At 36.7% G+C, this 20249-nt stretch overlaps 1 protein-coding gene across 1 annotated transcript in view; it reads right to left on the reverse strand.

Annotated features, from left to right (window-relative positions):
- Window positions 1–20249, reverse strand: part of EYS (eyes shut homolog) — a 1981143-nt gene that overhangs the window by 535131 nt on the left and 1425763 nt on the right. Inside the window, 1 exon segment of the mRNA XM_012556965.2 lies at window positions 18675–18907. Coding sequence (XP_012412419.2) covers window positions 18675–18907 — 233 coding nt within the window.

Below are 20249 nucleotides of genomic sequence, written 5' to 3' on the forward strand. Positions count from 1 at the left end.
ATAATGAAGAGCATTGTCTGTTAGGTAAAGAAATTCATTCGGAAGAAGTATCAAGCATAGATCCTTTGGAAAAGAAGTCTGTAATGAATCCAAATGAGTGCAAACAGCTGTGAGTTGATGAGGGCAACATCAGGTTATCATATGCAAGAATAAATCACCCCAGGCATGGAGTTTCTCAATTAAGAATAAATAAATTAAAAAAACAAAACAAAACAAACAAACAAAAAAAAAACAGGGAGAATATGAACTTCAGGATATCTACTACTCCAAACAGTTTCATCTCCCCCAAAGTCCTTTGTTTTTCAGAAGTTCTTCTGTCAGTACAGTCAAAGAAAGCACGTAAGAGAAGCCAAACTAAATCAGATACATTTTAGAATTACCAGGCAAGAAAAGGCTAGCACACCCCATTGCTGAATCTAAGAAAGCACGTAACCAAAAACCAAACCCATAGCCGTTGAGTCGATTCTGACTCATAACAACCTCATAGGACAGAATAGAACTGCCCTATAGGGTTTCTAAGGAGTGACTGGTGGATTTGAACTGGTGGATTTGAGCTACAGGAGCTCACTGTAGCTCTCAACCACTTTGCCACCAGGGCTCCAAGAAAACACAGGGAATATATATTGGTGTGGTAGATGCTATGAAGTACTTGGTTCCCAATCCTGCTGCCTTTCCTTCCCTTACATGTGTTGATCTTGAAAGCACTCTCTAATAAAGTTCTTACACTGTAATTTCTGTCTCATATTCTGTTTCTCAGCAAAGCCAGCCTGCAAAATTTGGGTAACTAAGTAAGAAAAAATCTGCCTAGCAAGCTTTCCTGGCAAGGTGAAGAGGCACCCTTGTAGGTGAAGCATAGCTTCATAGGTTGTTTACTAAGTCCAAAGTTCAGAGCAATGGAATGAATAGAACCTAAAAGATTTCATGTTAAGAGACTCAACCTGAGTGTCAACAAATTTCAGAGCTAAAATGTACTCTCAAATTGATTAAGTCCAACTCTACCACTTCAAAGACAGAGGAACCAAAGGTCAAAAAAGTCACGATTTCCTCAAAGCTACAAAACTATTTACAGCATGGACTAAGACTGAATTTCATATCTTCTCACTCCCAGCCCACTGCTTGTTCCAGTCAATCCATGCTTCTCAAATAGATATATCCTCAGAAATTTGCATCAGTATGTCAGATTTGCTTTTAATCACAGCAGAAACATGAGAAGTCATCCAGCAAAATGATTCCATTCACTCTTTGTATTACAGCATACATATTGTAAAATGTAAACAGTATGTGACTTTCAAGACTAAAAAAAAGAAGAGACTCTCAAGATCTTTGGAATTCGGTTATGTCTTTAGAACCCCTTCAGGTATAGTTGACTCTCCTCTGCAACTACGGATGTATCAGTATAAACGTTTGAAAAGAACTGCATGAAGGAATACAATTATTCCTAGGTATCAAATTCATTTTCATCTTGATTAAAACATATTCTAGTTTTCTGAATATGCTGACAGCATCTATTAGAAGATCTTTTCTGTTTTCTCCAAATGTTAAAATCTCCAAAGAGTAGACAATGGGGGATAATTACCTTTCTTCTAAAGAAAGGTAGTAAGTATATCTTGGTATGCTAAGAGGAGGCCAACTGGTCTGGCTACCATCACCCTAAAAATCTTTATTGAGAGAAAGCTAAAGATTTATAATAGAAGGAGCTTCTTTGCAGGGAATTTAAAGGAATAAAAACATGTAGCATTTCTTGTCCCTACCCCAAATCAGGTGAGGAAGTCCCAAATAATACCACTCAGAAATTGAGGATATCTGGATATATGCTAGCTGAGCCAAAACAATTTGTAGTAACCCCACTGATGTTATCTGTGCAGAGAGAGGAATTCTTGGGAGAATATGACATGTGTTCCTAGATTCGGGAGTCAGGAAATGGTTACTGGCTCCTGCCTCTTGCTGGGAGAGTCCTAGTCCTGAAGGCCATCAGCTGGCCAAAGCAGCATGTGAAGATAGTAAGAAGAGGGAGGATTCACCCATGGTTCATCTGTACTTCTATCAGTTATTAGTACAATGATGCTTGAGATTTTCTAAGATCCAAATGATGGTAAGGAAGGTAGCTAGTAAGCTCAAGCCATTTAGAATGTACCTTGTCTAAGAAAGCGTCTACTGGGTCAGGTGTACCAGTCAAAAGAGGCTAGAGATACACCATCCTTCACAGCTAAAGGGAGTTTGCAAGAGATCAGCAGAGACTGCACAACCCACAAGACGGAAAGTTGTTATGGGGAATCATCAACAAACCATTGACACACCTGGGATGACAGAAGGCCTTTACTGCCCAGACGGAATTGTAGTCAGCACTTGCTAAGGAACAGGACTTAAGATGTTTTCCCCCTGATTCCTTCTATTCCTGCTCTGCCTCTAAAGACTAGTGCCAGGGAGGAGGGGAAGCAAGAAGAGGGATAGGAGGATGCAGACAGCTTCAAATTAGGTGTGAGAGTTTTAAATTGGATTGGACTTTGTAATACCTGCAAGTAATAAGCTAAGAGGCATGCCCAGGTTGTCAAAAGGCAGGGGACAAGAAATCTGATGGAATATTTCTAAAGTCAGTAATGAGAGAAAATAAAATTATTCTTGAGTGCAACACACCAAGTCAGTCTGTTGAATAAACTAAATACATTACTATGACAATATAGATGGTGTTGTCTCAATAGCTATACTCTTGTTGTTGTTGTTTTTAATCGGAGACTTTTTAATTGAAACGTATAGTGGTTAAAAGAACGACTTTTGACATCAAACGCAACTTGGTTTGAGTTCTGGCTTTGCCACTCACTGAATCACCCTAGTAAATCACTTCCTCTGTGGCCCAGTTTCTTCATCTGTAGAATGGGGATATTAGTAGTTGCATTTCACACATTTTGTGGTATATTCCCAGCCCTCCATAATTCTGCCTCTTCTTGAACAACTGCATCCTGATCTATAAATCAGTATGGTAACAACATACTTTCATCCAGAGTGAGTGGAGTAATCATCTTAGCCAAGCCAGGCAGTCAGTATCTCTTCCCCAAGTTTGATCTAAGAGAGAAAGATTCAGTTTCTCCATGGACAAGGACTCTACAGTATTGATTCAAAAGTTATTGTCAGTCAAGATATGGAGAGAAAAATGAAAGATGATTCTGACAAAGAAGGTACCCAGAGTGCTCTTGTTCCTATTCTCATTGCCTTCTGGAGGTCCCTCTGGATGCTCTTCTGGAGTTTTATGAGGTACTCCCTTTATATTTTTATAATAAAGTTTTCTATTTTTTCTTAAGTTAACTTTGATCAGGTAGCAGACTAGTTCTAAGAGCTTGGATTCAAATCCCAATTCCAGAATTTACTGGCTGAGTAACCATGTAGAAGGTATTTGAGCTCTCTGCCTCAATTTTCTCTCCTGAATTATGGAGACAGTAACAGTATTTATTAAAGGTCCGTGGATGGTGTAAACAGTTTGTGCTTGACTACTAAACTGAAGGGTGGTGGTTTAAACCCACCCAACAGTGCTATGGAAGAAAGACCTGGCAATCTGCTTCCATAAAGATCACCACCAAGAAAACCTTATGGAGTATTCTACATGGTAACACATGAAGTCACCATGAGTTGGAATCGATGGCAAGTGGTTTGGTTTTAATAATATTTATTTCATTGGGTTGAATGAGGATTACATGAGCTACTATAAGTAAAGCCAGAGAACAATGCCTAACACACATTAAGCATCCCATAAATGTCAGTTATTATTGTTTATAGAGTTGGTTTCTAAAACATGGAAAAATAAAGAACTTTCGTTAATAAAGTATTGCCTGATTTATAGGGTTAGTGTGAGAGTTAAAACAGAAAATGCATAAAAAGATCTTAGCACTGTGTGTATCATATGTAAAATATTCAGTAATTATTAGCTGTTAAGATCTGTTGCTTTCTTAGTTACTATACCTGATGTTTCCCTACAGAAGTATTGAGATTACCCAAAACATTCATTCCCTGCTTTTAATCTATAGGCATCAATGGAATCTGCACAAAGGGTAACATACATGTGTGTAAAGAGTGGTTTAAATTTTCATATCTCTTCATATTTATTCATATCCATATCTATGACCCTAGGGCAGAATAAAGAGATATCCACAGAGATACCCTAAAAAAAAGAGTTAAAGCAATTGAAATTGAATTAATATTTCAGAGACAGCTCAAAGAATAAATTCATTTGCTCAGGTGGTTCTTCATTAATAAGATTGTATTTACAAATAAGGACACGATGTTGCCTCTTAAACAGAAGTTCTATTATTTTTTTTCTCCCAAAGGCCCATCACATGTTGAGGAAAATACTTGTCAGAAAATCAGTTTCTAGGAGGCCACACATTTTGCCTTTAATTAGCTCTGTTCATTACAGTTCTTTTGTTTTGCCATTGTGGGATTACATGACTGGGCAGGTTAACATTCGCCTTATTTTCACTGCTGGATTAGTCTCAGATCACCCAGGTTTATATCCATCAGTTGTTTGTACTGATTTCTTCTAGTTCTCTGGAAAACAGTATTTAAAAAATTTTTTTTTTGCTATTTTATTATAAATAGTTCAATATAAATGAACTAGTGTAGCTTCTCTACCATTATTTAAAACGCTAAAATGGTAAATGGTATTAAGGTAGAATTTAACTAAATCCAATTAATTGAATCATCTGGTGAGATATTATAATATGGAAAAGCTTGAAATTTTCTGAGAGTATGGACTGCAGTAACTGAGAAAAATAGTCATTATATTTAACATTTGGACATAAAGCTAATACATTTCTTGAGACCAGAAACAATGAGTTCATTACAAATAGAAATAAATGAATTAGAGGAATTATTCTTCTCTTTATTAGTTTATCTTAACCTCAAAGTTAGCCTAAGAAAATTATTGGTAATTATAGCTTTCACTTAAAAAAGAACTCATTATAAAAAGACATTATTACATATTCATATTCTCAGTAACATACTGTTCTCTTTGCCTCAAACATCCTCTCTTCTTCTTTTCAAAAGACTGGTTTTTGCTTAAATGGCATTTCCTCAGAGCGGATTTGTAAATAGGTCTCTTTTCACCCAAATACACCTGTTCTTTACTACAGTACCTTATTTATTTCAGAGCTTGTGTACCAGTTTGAATTATACATTTGAGAATTTACATCTTTGTTGTTTTATACCTCTTGTAATTGACAGAGGGCATGAAGAATGTCTATCTTACTCATCAATGTAGGACCGGTGTTTAAATTAGCACTTAGCATATAGTAAGTGTACAATGAATTCTTGGTAGGTATATCAATGAATAACTCCATCTAACTTAATTTATAAGTGAATTAATACACTAATGTAAGAATAAGGGAGAATTTCCACAGAAGACTCACGAACCATTTTTGTTTGAAAAGCCTTGTTTAATATATAAGTGTAATGTGCATATCTGGCTGCAGCAAATGTCAGGACTGGTTATTCAAAGTTGGCATTGCCAGGACTGGAAAAAATCAGCGTATGGATGGCTTTTAAAGCTGCAAGATTGGATTGGATCATATCATCTAATAGTTGTTTTTGTTGTTGTTTTGTGCTGTGGAATCGATTCTGACTCAAGCAACCCTATATGACAGAATAGAACTACCCATAGAATTTTCTAGGCTGTAATCTTTATAGGAGCAAATCACCAGGTCTTTTCTCCCATGGAGCCTCTGGGTGGGTTTGAACTGCTGACCTTTCAGTTAGCAGCTGAGTGCTTAACCATTGTGCCACGAGGGATCCTTCATCTAATAGTAGACAGATCAAATGAGCATAGATAGTTAAGAGAAAAGAGATCAAAATGATCACTCTAGGGTTTGTTAAATAAATTACTTTTTAATGCTTACTATTTCTTAGGGTTCTCTAGAGAAACAGAACCAATTATACACACACACAAACGTATATAAACATATATGTATATATATATTTCAATGAATTGGCTCATGCAATTGTAGGGGGGCTGGCAAGTCCAAAATCTATAGGTCAGGTGATGATAGGTTGGAGACTGATGCAGGCTTGCATCCCAAAATCCACAGATCAGGCGAGGGAATAGTGAAGAGTAAGAGCATTCTGGCAAAATGTCTATTTAATTTATGGTCTGGAGGTAGAATACCCTTAGGGAAACTCTCCTTTTGTTCTTAAGATCTTCAAATAATTGGTTGAGGCCCATCCACATTATGGAAGATAATCTGCTTTACCTAAGGTCAATTGATTTAATCACATGTAACTACTTCATTGGTAGTCTAGTGGTAGAATTCTCGACTTTTATGTTGGAGACCTGGGTTCAGTTACCAGCCAATGTACCTCCTGTGCAGTCATAACTTGTCAGTCAGTGGAGGCTTGTATGTTGTTATGATGCTTATCTAAGGCTGGGTTCTCTAGAGAAGAAAAACCAGTAAAGTGTATAAATATATAGAGAGATTTATATCAAGGAAATGGCTCACGGGTTGTAGAGGCTGGAACGCCTCAAGTCAGTGGGTCAGGCTGGAGTCGTCTCCTGATTTACATAGCTGCAGGGGCTGGCGAACCCAGATTGGCAGGTCAGACACCAGGGCTCTTGCTCACAGGCTACGAAGACAAATGAATCCCAAGATCGGCAGGTAAGACAGCATCCAAGCTCCTAGCTCAATGTCCCAAGCACTGGAGGTTGGATGAACAAGCACCAGCTTCAGGATCCAGAGCAAGCAGAATCACTCAAGCCTTGCCAGAAAGTCCACTTATATTGGATATAGGCCACACCCCCACGGAAAAGTCTTTTCAATTAATTGGCTACTCACCGGAGATCTCATCATGGATGTGATCACTTTATATCAAATCTTATCATGGAGGTGATCACATCATATGACTGCCAAACTGCATCATAACTGCCAAACCACTGAGAATCATGGCCCAGCCAACCTGACGCACAACCTTAACCATCACAACACTGAACAGGTTTCGGCGAAGCTTCCAGACTAAGATGGACTAGGAAGAAAGACCTGGTGATCTACTGCTGAAATCAGCCAGTGGAAACCCTATGGATCAAATAGTTTGATCTGCAACTGGTCATGATGAGTGTTTTGTTCCATTGTTCATGGGGCTTCCGTGAATCAGGAACAGACTTGAGAGCAGCTAACAACAACAACTACTTTATAACAGCAACTAGAGTAGTGTTTTACCAAAAAACTGGTCACCATAGCCTAGCTAAGTTGACACATAAACTTAACCATCACACTATTTTAACGAATAATATAATTCAGTCTCTGGACTGATATTTTCAGTAACTTCAGGTACTTCCTTCTTCTCACATTCCACTCAAATCAAACTTTCACATGGAAAAGTCACCTATTCCCCATCTCAATACTATAGTAAAAATGACATCATCATAACTTATTAATTCATTTTTCTTTGCTCCTATAGAACTGTTCAGTCCAATATGGTAGTTGCCAGCGACATGTGGCTATTGAACACTTTAAAAGAGGCTAATTTGAATTAAGATGTGCTGTATGCTTAAAGCATGCACCAGATATCAAAGACTTAGTATGAAAAAAAAGAATTTAAAGTATTGTATTAAAATTTTATATTGTTAAAATGATAATATTTTAGGTTATTAAGTTAAATAAAACATTAAAGTTAATTTATTCTGTCTCTTTTTACTGTTTCTAGGAGAAAGTTTAAAAATTGTGTATGTCTCTTACTTTATATATCTATTAGACAGTGCTTCTATAGAACAATTAAAATTTAATTATTTTATGATAACTATTTACCAACTTTTCCTAATTATTACCTCTATTTAAATCATATAATTATGAATGTGATTTCATTGGTAATATTATAAGGAATTCTAATTAACCTTTCTTCTTTCCATTTTTGTAAGCAAATTTACTTTATAAAAATTACATTGGAAACATGCTTGTTGATTAAAAGGATCATTAGCAAATTCATCAAATGTCATGTTTATATGTCTACAGTTATATATATGTGTGTGTATATATATAGAGAGAGAGAGAGAAAGATATAGATAAATACGTATATAATTTGGTACAGCTGAGGTCATTACTGTCTTAGTTTTTCTAAGTTTATGCAATTGTTTATCTCAAGTACATGCAATTGAATATATTTTTCTTGCAACTCAGCTTGGAATCTATCATTGAAAAGCTTTGGAGGACATATGCTATAACATATAAAATGCTGAACTGGAGTATGAACGTTGTATTCTAGTTCTAGATTTGCCCCTAACTAGTAGTTTGGGTGAATGACTGCTTCTCTTGGAATTCGTTTCCACACCTATAAAATATTAGTTTCTACTGATTTGATATTAAGGCATATTCCAATTGAAAGGATTTAATAGCCCTACAAAAAGACCCTAAACATATGTCATAATAATAGTTTCACGATTTAAATTTTCTTAGCTAATGTGTGTGTGTGTGTGTGTGTGTGTGTGTGTGTGTGTGTGTGTAATGAATCTGTTAGCAATGCATGCAACGAAGTCCTAGCATTAGAGGAATTTAGCATTAAAGTGAGAAATATAAGATAAAGTATAGTTTCCAGCATGCACATATACATCAATTTGCAAATGTTTAGCCAGCTGGTCATCCTGGCTTTGACTGTAACCTCTCGTGGAATAAGTCCACATCTTCTGCCTTGTTAGCTATAAGGTTTGCTCCATGGTAAAGTTTTACTGTGAATAAATCCTGCTTTTCTGTGGATAAGGGGGGGCAGAAGAGGGTGCAAGAAAGGGAAAGAAAGAAGAGAGAAAGGCACTTTTGTGTGAGTTGTATTTTATAACCACTTTCCATGCTGCACTTTTTCTTCTTCACAAAACAATACATTAAGGGATATAAGCCTTGTAAGTGTTTGATAAAACATCTATGCAACATTCTGCCCAGAGAACACAAACATTGGCTAAGCTTCCAAATTCTTAGGGAAGAATGGGCTTAAAAGAGTTTTCATCCTATTTCTAACCTGTTTCCGATGCTTCCCAATTATTTTCCCTACCTCTTCCTCATCTTCATGGTAATTCTTTCTATATTCTCCACTCAGATCCATCATTCTCACACACAGCTCTGACCATTATGTCTTTTGCCTGATTGAAAGTCATTGCTAATGATTTTAATATTTTCAATCTGTCATTTGGGGTTCTCTGTAGTATGTGTGGAGCTCTGGTGGCGCAGTGGTTAAGAGCTATGGCTGCTAACCAAAAGGTTGGCAGTTCAAATCCACCAGCCACTCCTTGAAAACCCTATGAGGCAGTTCTACTCTGTCCTATGGGGTTGCTATGAGTCGGAATCGACTCAACAGCATGAGTTTTTGGGGAGTATGTGAGTTTCTTCAATTTCTAGCTGTACTTCTCAAGCCATGTACCTTCCTCTCAAGTCAAATAAGACAACTCTTTTTCTTCAAGTATTTTCTCATTCTAGTCCCTCAGACTCATCCTTTAAGAACCATCTTATATATTGCTTCATCTATGAGATGTTTTTCTTGACTACCTCAACTGAATGTAAGAAAGAAAATAGTACTTGTTTATGAAAATAATGTTGCTAAGCTATTTAGCGTGTGTTAGCAGAAGGAAAGGCAACGAGAGATTTTGCCAAACTACTCTGAAATCTAAATGAATAAAAATGTCAGGAATTCAGGTAGAAAACAGAGAACAAGAGTGTGATGAGAAGAGAGAAAGAGGTCCCTGAGAAGATGAGAAAACATCAGACAGATTTTAAGGAAAGGACCAATATTCACTTTTAAGGTTTGTGTGGATGTTTGAACATCTACTTGCTGTGAAAGCCTTGCGTAAATGATTATTTTTGTGTGTGGAAATCAAGAAAAGGTCCATTGTGTGAGATCTTGGTAGTTTGCATGCTCTAATTGCTATTTTAGAAGCCTAAGGTAAAAGATGCCCCTCTTTTGTCCCTCTCTTTCCACTCTTATACAAACAGTATATGGTCGAGTTTTTGCCAATCAGTGTCTCTAATTTCAGAGCATCACTTGGAACTCTGAATCTTGAGCAAGTGTCCCAGAACATGGTGACATCTTGAGCTCATGTTCAGTGGTGGTGGTGCATGGAACAGTCTGCTCCCAGACGAGCTTCGCTGCGGTTCCGGTTGCCTGGCCCTCCAGAGCATGTTTCAGAGCCCATTTTCGAAGCTGGTTCCATTTGCTTCCCTCAGTTCTTTGAGTATCAGATAACAACGCAATAAATTTTATTTTTTTATTGTGTGAGCATATAATTCCCTTGAGAAATGACCAGAGGTCTGTGATAGGCAGAACAATGACCCCTAAAGATGTGTATGTCCTAATCCTTGATACCTGTGGATACTTTAGGTTACATGGCAAAAGGGAATTGCAGTTGTAGATGAAATTAAGGTTGCTAATCAGCTGACCTTGAGAGAGGGAGATTTTCCTGGATTATCTAGGTAGGTTCTGTGTAATTACCAGGGTTCTTAAAAGTGGCAGAAGGAAGCAGAAGAGTAGATCAGCGTTATGAAATGTGAGGAACACTTAATCTGCCATTCGTTGTTTGCTTTGAAAATACATGAAAGGGGCCATGAGCCAAGGAATGTGGGTGACATCTAGAAACTGGAAAAGGCAGGAAAATGGATTTTCTAACGTCCACAGAAAGGAATGCAGCATGCTGCCACCTTGATTTTTAACCCAGGGAGACACGTGTCAGACTTCTGATGACAGAACTGTAAGATAATAAATATATTTGTATTGTTCAAGCCAGTAAGTTTGTGAAAATTTAGTTAGTGAAACAGTAGAAAACTAATACAGTCCTAAGTAAGGCATTAGTGGGTATCATGGATTGAATTGTATCCCCCAAAAATGTGTGTCAACTTGGCTAGACTATGATTCCCAGTATTGCGTGATTGTCCACCATTTTGTCATCTGATGTGATTTTCCTACCTCTGTGATTTAACGAGGCAGGTTATAGGCAGTTATGTTAATGAGGTAGGACACAATCTACAAGATTAGGTTGTGTCTTAAGTCAATCTCTTTTGAGATATAAAAGAGAGAAGCAAGCAGAGAGTTAGGGGGACCTCATGCCACCAAGAATGAAGAACCGGGAGAGGAGTGCATCCTTTGGGCCCTGGGTCCCCTTGCTGAGAAGCTCCTAAACCAGGTGAAGATTGATGACAAGGACCTTCCCTTGAGCTGATAAAGACAGAAAGCCTACCCCTGGGGCTGGAGCCCTGAATTCGGGCTTTTAGCCTCATAGACTGTAAGAGAATAAATTTGTTTGTTAAAGCCATCCACTTGTGGTATTTCTGTTATAGCAGCACTAGATAACTAAGACAGCTGAGGAGGATGTTAGGCTGAGATTATACAGTTTTAAAGAGGCAAGTAGGAAATGGCAGCTGATTTTATAGTTGTCGTCCCCTTTTTGCATACTCCACCCCCACACACCCTACACTAATAACTCTTGGAAGCTTCTCAGGACAAAAAAAATTTTTATTCATCTTTGTACCACCTCTGATGATAAACTCCATGTGTTATACATACTAAGGTGTTCAACTGGTTAGTTAATCGAATGTGTTGAATTATAGGTGAATAAAAGGATGTCAATTTAGGCAATAAATGAGAAAAAGAAAATAAATGATATTGTTTTTTGAGGGACAGAGCTATATATATATATATATTTCTCTTTCTATGTGGAAATGTCTGGATTATTACCAACGTAAGTAGAGGGATTGATGGCCATCCAGTTTTTAGATAGTTACAAGCAACGGGATGGGGAAGAGCTGTCATTTTCTAGCAGCTAAACACAGTGCTCCCTGCTGGAGAAGAGCAGAGAAGATTAGAGCCCTCCAGCCTGCCCCTGCTGCCAAAAATAAAATCCTCTGTCTTTGATTATAGGTCACCTTTTCTCCTTTCAGCCTCTGTCCTTGACTTCAGTCCCCATTCATTTTCAATTTAACATCTTAATATTTCAGCAGTAGTCATTTACTAATAAATGTGCAGCATTGCTATTCGAGTTGAGAGACAGATTTTCAGATGTAAGGAGTATGTTTGAAAAAAACAGACACCCATTTCTAGGTCCTTTTATGATGATGTAGACCATCAGTTCTCTGGAGAGGGGATGAATCACTGTTTTAACAGCTTGACTAAATTCTCTGTTTTTCTGCCTTCAGAGCCCTGGGAAGTCTGACATTCAGCCACCTAATCTTAGGTTAATAAATAAATTCAGACTATTCTAATATGCCCTTACAATGCATTCCAGTTATAGTGAAAATAAAGGCAGACATCACAGCAAGGTTTTTTTTTTTTTTAACAAGAAAAAATACCTAGTAAAAACCTCTCATTTTTATCTCTGTGTTTGCAGTTTACTCAGTACAGTTGACCTTTAAACATATATGGAATATACACAGACAGCATATCAAATAAAATAAAAGATTTCTTGGTTTTAATGTATGGCATTTAAATACACTTTTATTGCACTATTTATAAAACTGTTTTATAGAACTCTAAAAAGTATGGGGCTGTTAAAAAATGTTAATCTTATAATTAATAGTCAGAGGCATACGCTTTCCCCCAGCACAAGGCACTGATATTCTAAATCTGTCATTCTGAACTTTACAGTAGCAGACAGCCATCTGCCTGCATGCAGCCATCTAAAACAAAGCAAGAATATATGCTCTTATGTTTTTCCTGGTGAGATGCCGGATCATTATGATAAAGTAAGGCAGCAAGCTTTAGCTAATATGAATTAAGATAGTACGTCTTGAGGGAAACGAAAATAACATATTAAATCAAGCTGATTATATAATTCAGTGTTATTAGGTGATTGGATATGAATGATTTGATAAAGTAGATCATATGATGTAATGCCAGATAGATAGAAATTCTGTGGATGGGTGACCCATTACTAAGTTCCATAGCCCTAAAAGCCCTTCCTCCATATTAGTGAACCTAGGACTATTTTAGCTAAGACCTAGAGTTTAATTTATACCTTCATTTTATTGTGAAACATCAAAGCCGTTAAAATAAAATACTTTAACATTCTCTCACAGGTTAAGAATATTAACTGGAAGTAAAAAAAGAGCAAGGCTTGTGAGGAAAAATCAATTTCCAACATATCTTTATGTCTAGATGTCTATGCAATTATTTTTTTTCAAGAGTGATGTTCTCTAATCAGCTATGCCTAGATTTTTTCTGAAATGTAAATCTTTTTACATCTACTTTCAAGATTTTAGTTTAGCTGAAGTCATTATGGGGACGATGCTACTGTTCAGGTAGATTTCTTTTCAGGTCCCCAATTCTGCCTGCCAGGAGTTCCTGGGTGGCACAGATGGGTAAGCACCTGGCTACTTACCAAAAGGCTGACAGATCTCAATCCACCCATAGGCGCCTCAGGAGAAAGGCCTGGCAATCCTCTTCTAAAGATCACAGACATTGAAAACCCTACGGAGCACAGTTCTACTCTGAAGCACGTGGTGTCTCCATGAGGCAGAATTGACATGACACCAACTGTTTTTTTTGGTTTACTATGCCCTCCAGTTTAATTGTTAGGTGGATAATTTATAATACCTTCTTGATTAAAATTTTATTAGACCATCATTAACTTTTTGGTTTTCTGATTTTCAGAAATTTTAATTTACAAAGTAACCTCTGTTTTCTTTCTAAAAAAAAAAAAATACTTCTTATAAACGGATAAAAGAGTGGGACAATTAAGAAATTCAATGTCATGCAATCATTTAAATTTGAATTTCTAATTAGTGTGGCAATAAAACATGATGGTTACATGTGGAGTCTGAACTCAACCAAAGCTACTTCTAACTCCATCTCTACTGTGTGCAAGCTGTGTGACATTGAGTAAGTAATATAACTCTAGGCTTCAGATTTCTTATTTGTGAAAGGAGGTAGAGAACCTTCTTCAGCAGGGTTGTTCTGACCATAAAGTGAAGTAAGACGCATGAAGCACTCAGTGCAGTGTCTGATAACTCACAACTCTTAGAGACAATATTATGCAAATTTCAGTCCTGAAGCAAAAGTTCTTGCATTTTAAATGTTGACTGTTCTCAACAGGGACTCATTTTAGGAATTATTTTCATAGCAATCTGTCTATTCTACAGTCAATTACTTACTATTTAACAAAGCATTGTCATCGATTGATTATACCTTAAAGCATTATAGATTCCTAAGTATTATCATTCTGAGAATGTTCCTAAGAAATTAATTTTTAAAATATATAGAGATAATATATATAGGCACTGTTTATTCAAACCAGGTTTGTACCAGTAATCCCTTTCCTCACTTCCCTAATTTAGTTAAAACATTTTGAAGCTGGCATAAATCTTGTTTATTGAGATCTACATTTAAAAATTGTTGTACCTGGCCAACTTGAATCATACTATAAGAAAATCACATCATGGTACCAGATTCCTGAATTATGGGCTTTAGATGGTAGTTATCATCTACCAATCTGGATTTTAAAACACATACTATTCCAGATTATACTAATTGTATTATGAATTAGAGCATTAAGTTGAAAACACAAACTTCTTCATGACTGAAGGTGTAAAGGTACTTTATTCAAACTTAGGTGGAAAATAGTTAAGAAAAAATGGTTCAAAATATCATCTTTACATCTAGAAATAATATTCCTGATTTTGAAAATGCATACCACATCACACTTTTTAAGTGTTATACTGAAATATTTTACAAGAAAATGAGGCAACAACAGGAAAAAAAAAAACAAAATTACAAGCAATATCTATGATAACTAATAATCTAAATATGATATCTAATAATTGAAAAATAGTCTTATTGCATGAGTTCTGTTCAGTGTATGTCTCAGATATTACAGACTAATAGTTTTTTTAATAAAAATGAAATTCCTTAATTGACAATAATTCCTTACTCCAGTTTAATTTCTGAAAATTAAGTACTCAGAAAGAAACATTCTATAGCAGATTATCTAGTGTTTAGAAAAGCATTGCCATCTGATTGAGTAGCTTTTAAAATACTATAAATTCAACAGGAAAGAGAGTTACAAATATAGACGGTAGAAAATGATTAATAATGTTGGCAAAAAATATTTCCAACTCTGAATATAGGAGACTGAGTCCTAATTCTTTTCTTGAGGTCAATTTCCTACAAAACACCAAATACGATTAAACTTCAGCCAAGCCTTGGAGGTTTAACTCTAAATAAACCTAGAATTCCTTTTTCCTAGAGGAGAGTGTGGGTTACTATGTGAAGTGTTAAAGCCAATGAATATGGAGTTAAAGAAGGGAAAACTGAGGATAAAGCAGGAGAGAGAGAAGCGATGTCATAGGGGGTCATTTCTGGTCTAATATGTGTAGTGGACAGAGATAAAATTAATAAATAAGGAATCCTTAGTTTATGACATCAATTTCACCATGGTCAGTAAATATGGAATTTTTTCTTAATTTTAAAATATCAAAGTATGTTTTTAAGGAAAGGTAAGGAGGATGTTCTTCTAAGACTCCACCTAGCACAAATTAAAGAAAGAAAATTTTCTCTGCAGTCACACTGCTCTCAATTAGAGTTACAAATGATTAAGTGTGAATCTTAAAGAGCTTTACAACCCAAATAATCTCCCTATACCTAGATTTGTAGAATGTAACATAAAATGACTCAAATTGTATCAGAAGGCAAACCTCATAATACTTTGCAGACATGAAATATTCATCCAAAAATCAAGCCATAGTGATGTGTCTTCAAAAACATTTTGCAACTTAAAAATTAGTCTTTGAAGGAAACCTCCATGCTGTTTTATAATGAACATGAAAATAGACCATGTTTCCATTTCTGTGCTTTTTATTCTATTTGTTTGTTTCGTTAGCTCAATATTAAGATATTCATAGAAGTCTCATAAGGTCATTTGGGAAGAAAACTTGAATAACATATGACTAAAGGGTGTCTCAGTGGTTTGCAATTGGCTGCTAACTTAAAAGTTGGCAGTTCCAACTCACCCAGCTGCTCCAGGGAAGAAAAGCCTGGCAATCTGCTTCTGTAAAGATTCCTGCCAAGAAAATCCTAGGAAGCAGTTCTACTCTGTAACACACAGGGTCACCATGAGACCTTTCTGACATTTTCTGCCCTTTTAGAAGCAGATTGCCAGGCCTTTCTTCCAAGGTGATATTAACCCATTGCCATCCAGTTGATTCTGACTCATAGTGACCCTGTAGGACAGGCATAGTAGAACTGCTCCATAGGGTTTCTAAGGAATGGCTGGTGGATTTGAACTGATGACCTTTTGGTTAGCAGCCAAGCTCTTCACCAAAATGTCATGGCCAACCTTTTGGTTAGTAGTCGGAAGGCTTAACTGTTTGCCCCCACTGGATTCGACTCAAGGGCAACTGTTTTTTTTTGGAAGGTGCACCTGACCCAAGCCACGGTATTGTCAATCACCTCATAAGCATGTGAAAGTTGGATATGAAGCAGTAAGGCCAAAGAAGAATTGCTGCATCAGAACTGTGGTGTTTGTGAAGAATATTAAATATTTCATGGACTGCCAAAAGAACAAACAAACCAGTCTTAGAAGAAACACAACCAGAATGTTTTTTAAAAGCGAAGATGGTGAGACTCCAACTCACTTACTTTAGACATGTCAACAGGAAAGACCAATCACTAGAAAAGGGTTTCATGTTTGGTAAAGCAGAGGACAAACGAAAATGAGGGAAATGCTCCATAAAATGGACTGACACAATAGCCACAACAATGGACTCACGCATACCAAGGATCACGAAGATGGCTCAGGACTGGGTAATATTTTGTTCTGTTATACATACGGTCTCCGAGAGTTAGAGCAGACTCTATGGCAACTAACAACAATCTTTGAGTTAACTTTGTTGTTGTTGTTGTTAGGTGCCGTCGAGTCAGTTCCGACTCGTAGTGACACTACAGGACAGAGTAGAACTGCCCTATAGGGTTTCCAAGGAGTGGCTGATGGATTTGAACTGCTGGCCTTTTGGTTAACAGCCAAGCTCTTAACCACTGTGCCACTAGGGTTCCACGAATTAACTTTAAGAAGTTCTAAATGTTGGCACTAAGAAAGGGAATTATTTAACACAATCAGGTAAATAATGTTAAGTTTTGTCCTCTTAATCTGAATCATTATCCAATAGTTATCTCCATCCCCAACTCCCTAATTTAGAACCAGTGATCAGTATTATATAGACAAGAATGACACTTTCCAAGTATCAGTATAGGCAGATGCATTCAGTTTTATCCTGACTGAAGATGTTTGTAAACTGGCCCAGGCGTTTCTGCTTCTAGCTTCTACCCAGCAGTGCCTTAATTAAAAGAAAACCTCTTAGGAGGCTATTAGATGTTGACAATAGCAGAATGTTTGTTGATTCATAAATAGCTCCATTTATGCTAAAATCATATTCTTAAGCATCAAAAAAGAAGGTAATCTTCTTAAATGCCAAAATAATTTAGATATGGGCATCTGCTGGTGAAATATAAAAATGTAATAATTTGATCAGCAATGAAGCAATAAAAATAGTATTAATAAGATCCTAATTGTGTCTATGGTGACAAAGGATAGTTTCATCATAATTTTAGAGGTAACTACATAAATAACACTACATTTCAATTTTAATTCTGATTTTACGTAGTAATTGAAAATACATTTTGAAAAGCAATCTTAATGCAGAAAAAAAATCCTTAAGTTTGCTTCTACAGTACTGAGCTGAAAGAGTTCTATCTGAACTCATTTTTAGAATTTTTTTATTTTTATTTTTTATTGTACTTTAGCTGAAGGTTTATAGAACAAATAGTTTCTCATTAAACAGTTAGTACACATATTGTTTTATGATAATGGTTAACAAGCCCGTGAGACGTCAACACTGTCCCATCTCAACCTTGGGTTTCCTATTACCAGCTTTCCTGTTCCCTCCTGCCTTCTAGTCCTTGTCCATGGACTGTTGTGCCCCATTAGTCTCGTTTTGTTTTATGGGGCTGTCTGATGTTTGGCTGAATGGCAAACATTGGGGGTGACTTCATTACTGAGCTAAAAGGGTGTCCAGGGACCATACTATCAGGGTTTCTCCAGTCTCTGTCAGGCCTGTAAGTCTGGTCTTTTTTTGTAAGTTATAATTTTGTTCTGTATTTTTCTCCAGCTCTGTTTGGGACCCTCTGTTGTGATCCCGGTCAGAGCAGTCAGTGGTGGTAGCCGGGCACCACCTAGTTGTACTGGACTCAGTCTGGTGGAGGCTGTGGTAGTTGTGGTCCTTTAGTCCTTTGGACTAATCTTTCCCTTTTATCTTGTTTTCTTCATTCTCCCTTGCTCCCGAAGGGGTGAGACCAGTAGAGTATCTTAGATGTCTGCTCACAGGCTTTTAAGACCCCAGACGCTACTCACCAAGGTAGGATGTAGAACATTTTCTTTATAGGCTGTGTTAAGCCAATTGAGCTAGATGTTCCCCGAGACCATGGTCCCCACAGCCCTCCACCCTGCAATTCAGTCCCTCAGGGAGTTTGGATGTGTCTATGGGGCTTCCATGACCTTTCCTTGTGTAAGTTGTGCTGGCTTCCCCCGTATTGTTGAACTCATTTTTAAATAAAATTATACAGATGTTTCTTGCTTGTGTTAGTATTCATCGAAATGTTTACAATATGTTTTACTTCTTTTCCTCCTCTGGAGAATTAAAAAAAAAAAGAAAGAAATGCAAAGGATAATGAAGACTGATTACCTTTCTCACAGAAACGGCCAGTGAAATGTAGTGGACAGTCACACTGAAATGAGGCTGCACCACTTGAGAGGAAGATGGGATGGCAGGTGCCGCCATTGTGGCACACATCCTCCTGGCACACAGATGGTGCTGGAGGAGAGGTGCTGTGGGCAGTCCACACAGAGTCAGCCCCCTCTGTCACTCCAGAAGGAGCAAAGAAGGGGACTGTCGGAGAAGAAGTAGAATCCTGGGATCTGTGGTTTGTAAACACAAAAGGAAACAAAATATAAGTAAAAGTATCAGGAACTCTAATAGTAATAATAGAAATTTTGGTTTAAAATAAGAGAGAATAAAAACAATGTAATCCAAGGCTTAACTGAGGGCAAACAGAATTATAATGTTTGTTTTGCAATGGTGGAATTTTTAAGTATTAAAAGTGTCTAACCACGTGTTGTGACCCTTGATGAATCATGAAGCTGTAGTCAATCTACTTGGCTCTGAAAAACTAAATTTCTTCAAAGTAGTAGGAAACTTAGATGAATTAGCCTTCATAACTCTAAAAGTCAGTTCTCTTATGTAAACGTATCAAAATGTTGGCATAAAGATCGTTCTACTTTGGTTATTCCAAACCCCATAAGCCTAAGATCACAAAATCAGACTGTGTAAAATTTTAATGGTAAAACTGCTTGCGCTTGAACTATTTCTAGGTTGAATGCTTGAAACATGCACTCAAAGTGACTTGCATCTGTTTCTAGTAGTTTTCCAAGAGATACCTTAGCAATGCCCACAAAAGATTTCTTAATTTTTTTCACACATTTTTACTACCAGTTGAATTTTTTTTTCTCTAATAAATAATGAGCAAAGAAATTCTCTCTGAATTAAGTTGAAATTCTTTACTCTGGCATTTAAAGGCACTTGACAATCTAATTCCTCCCTGCTTTTCCAGTCTATTCTATCATTATCCCTAATAAGTATCTTACCTTCTCACAAACCAAATAAGTTTACTCTTCTCTAAAGACCAAGAGCTTTCCTGATTTTGGAAGCTTGTTCAAGCCACTTTCTATGCATTTTCGTTCTTCTCTTACTTGTGAATTTTATGTATAGTGCCAAGTTCACGTCAATATTACTTCTTCCACATAGCATTCTTGGTTTCCCCCGGCCCACGAAGATCTTTCTCTCGTATCTAAAATTCTATAACATGTCATGGCTAGAAGCTGTATGATGTAGTATAGTTATTATTATATATGCAATCTCCCCTCAGTAAGCTCTTCAGTGATCCTTGTTTCCCCACACTCACTCACACGCAGATTCCTCATGTTGGCAGAATTCCTTATTCAGATTAAAGATGTTGTAAATATTTGTTGAATAAATATCCTTGGTGTACTCCGGAGTGTTCCATACTGGTTGAGAAGAAGTAGTGTTGAAAATTTATTTAATATAATCATGAGATAATTACTTTTTTTTTTTTTTTAAATTTTTTATTGTACTTCAGGTGAAGGCTTACAGAACAAACTCATGAAACAGTAGTACACATGTTGTTTTATGACATTGGTTAACAACCCCACAACATATCAACCCTCTAACTTCTCAACCTTT

This window comes from Trichechus manatus, unplaced genomic scaffold (genome assembly GCF_000243295.1).
Source record: "Trichechus manatus latirostris isolate Lorelei unplaced genomic scaffold, TriManLat1.0 scaffold00083, whole genome shotgun sequence".
NCBI lineage: Eukaryota > Metazoa > Chordata > Mammalia > Sirenia > Trichechidae > Trichechus > Trichechus manatus.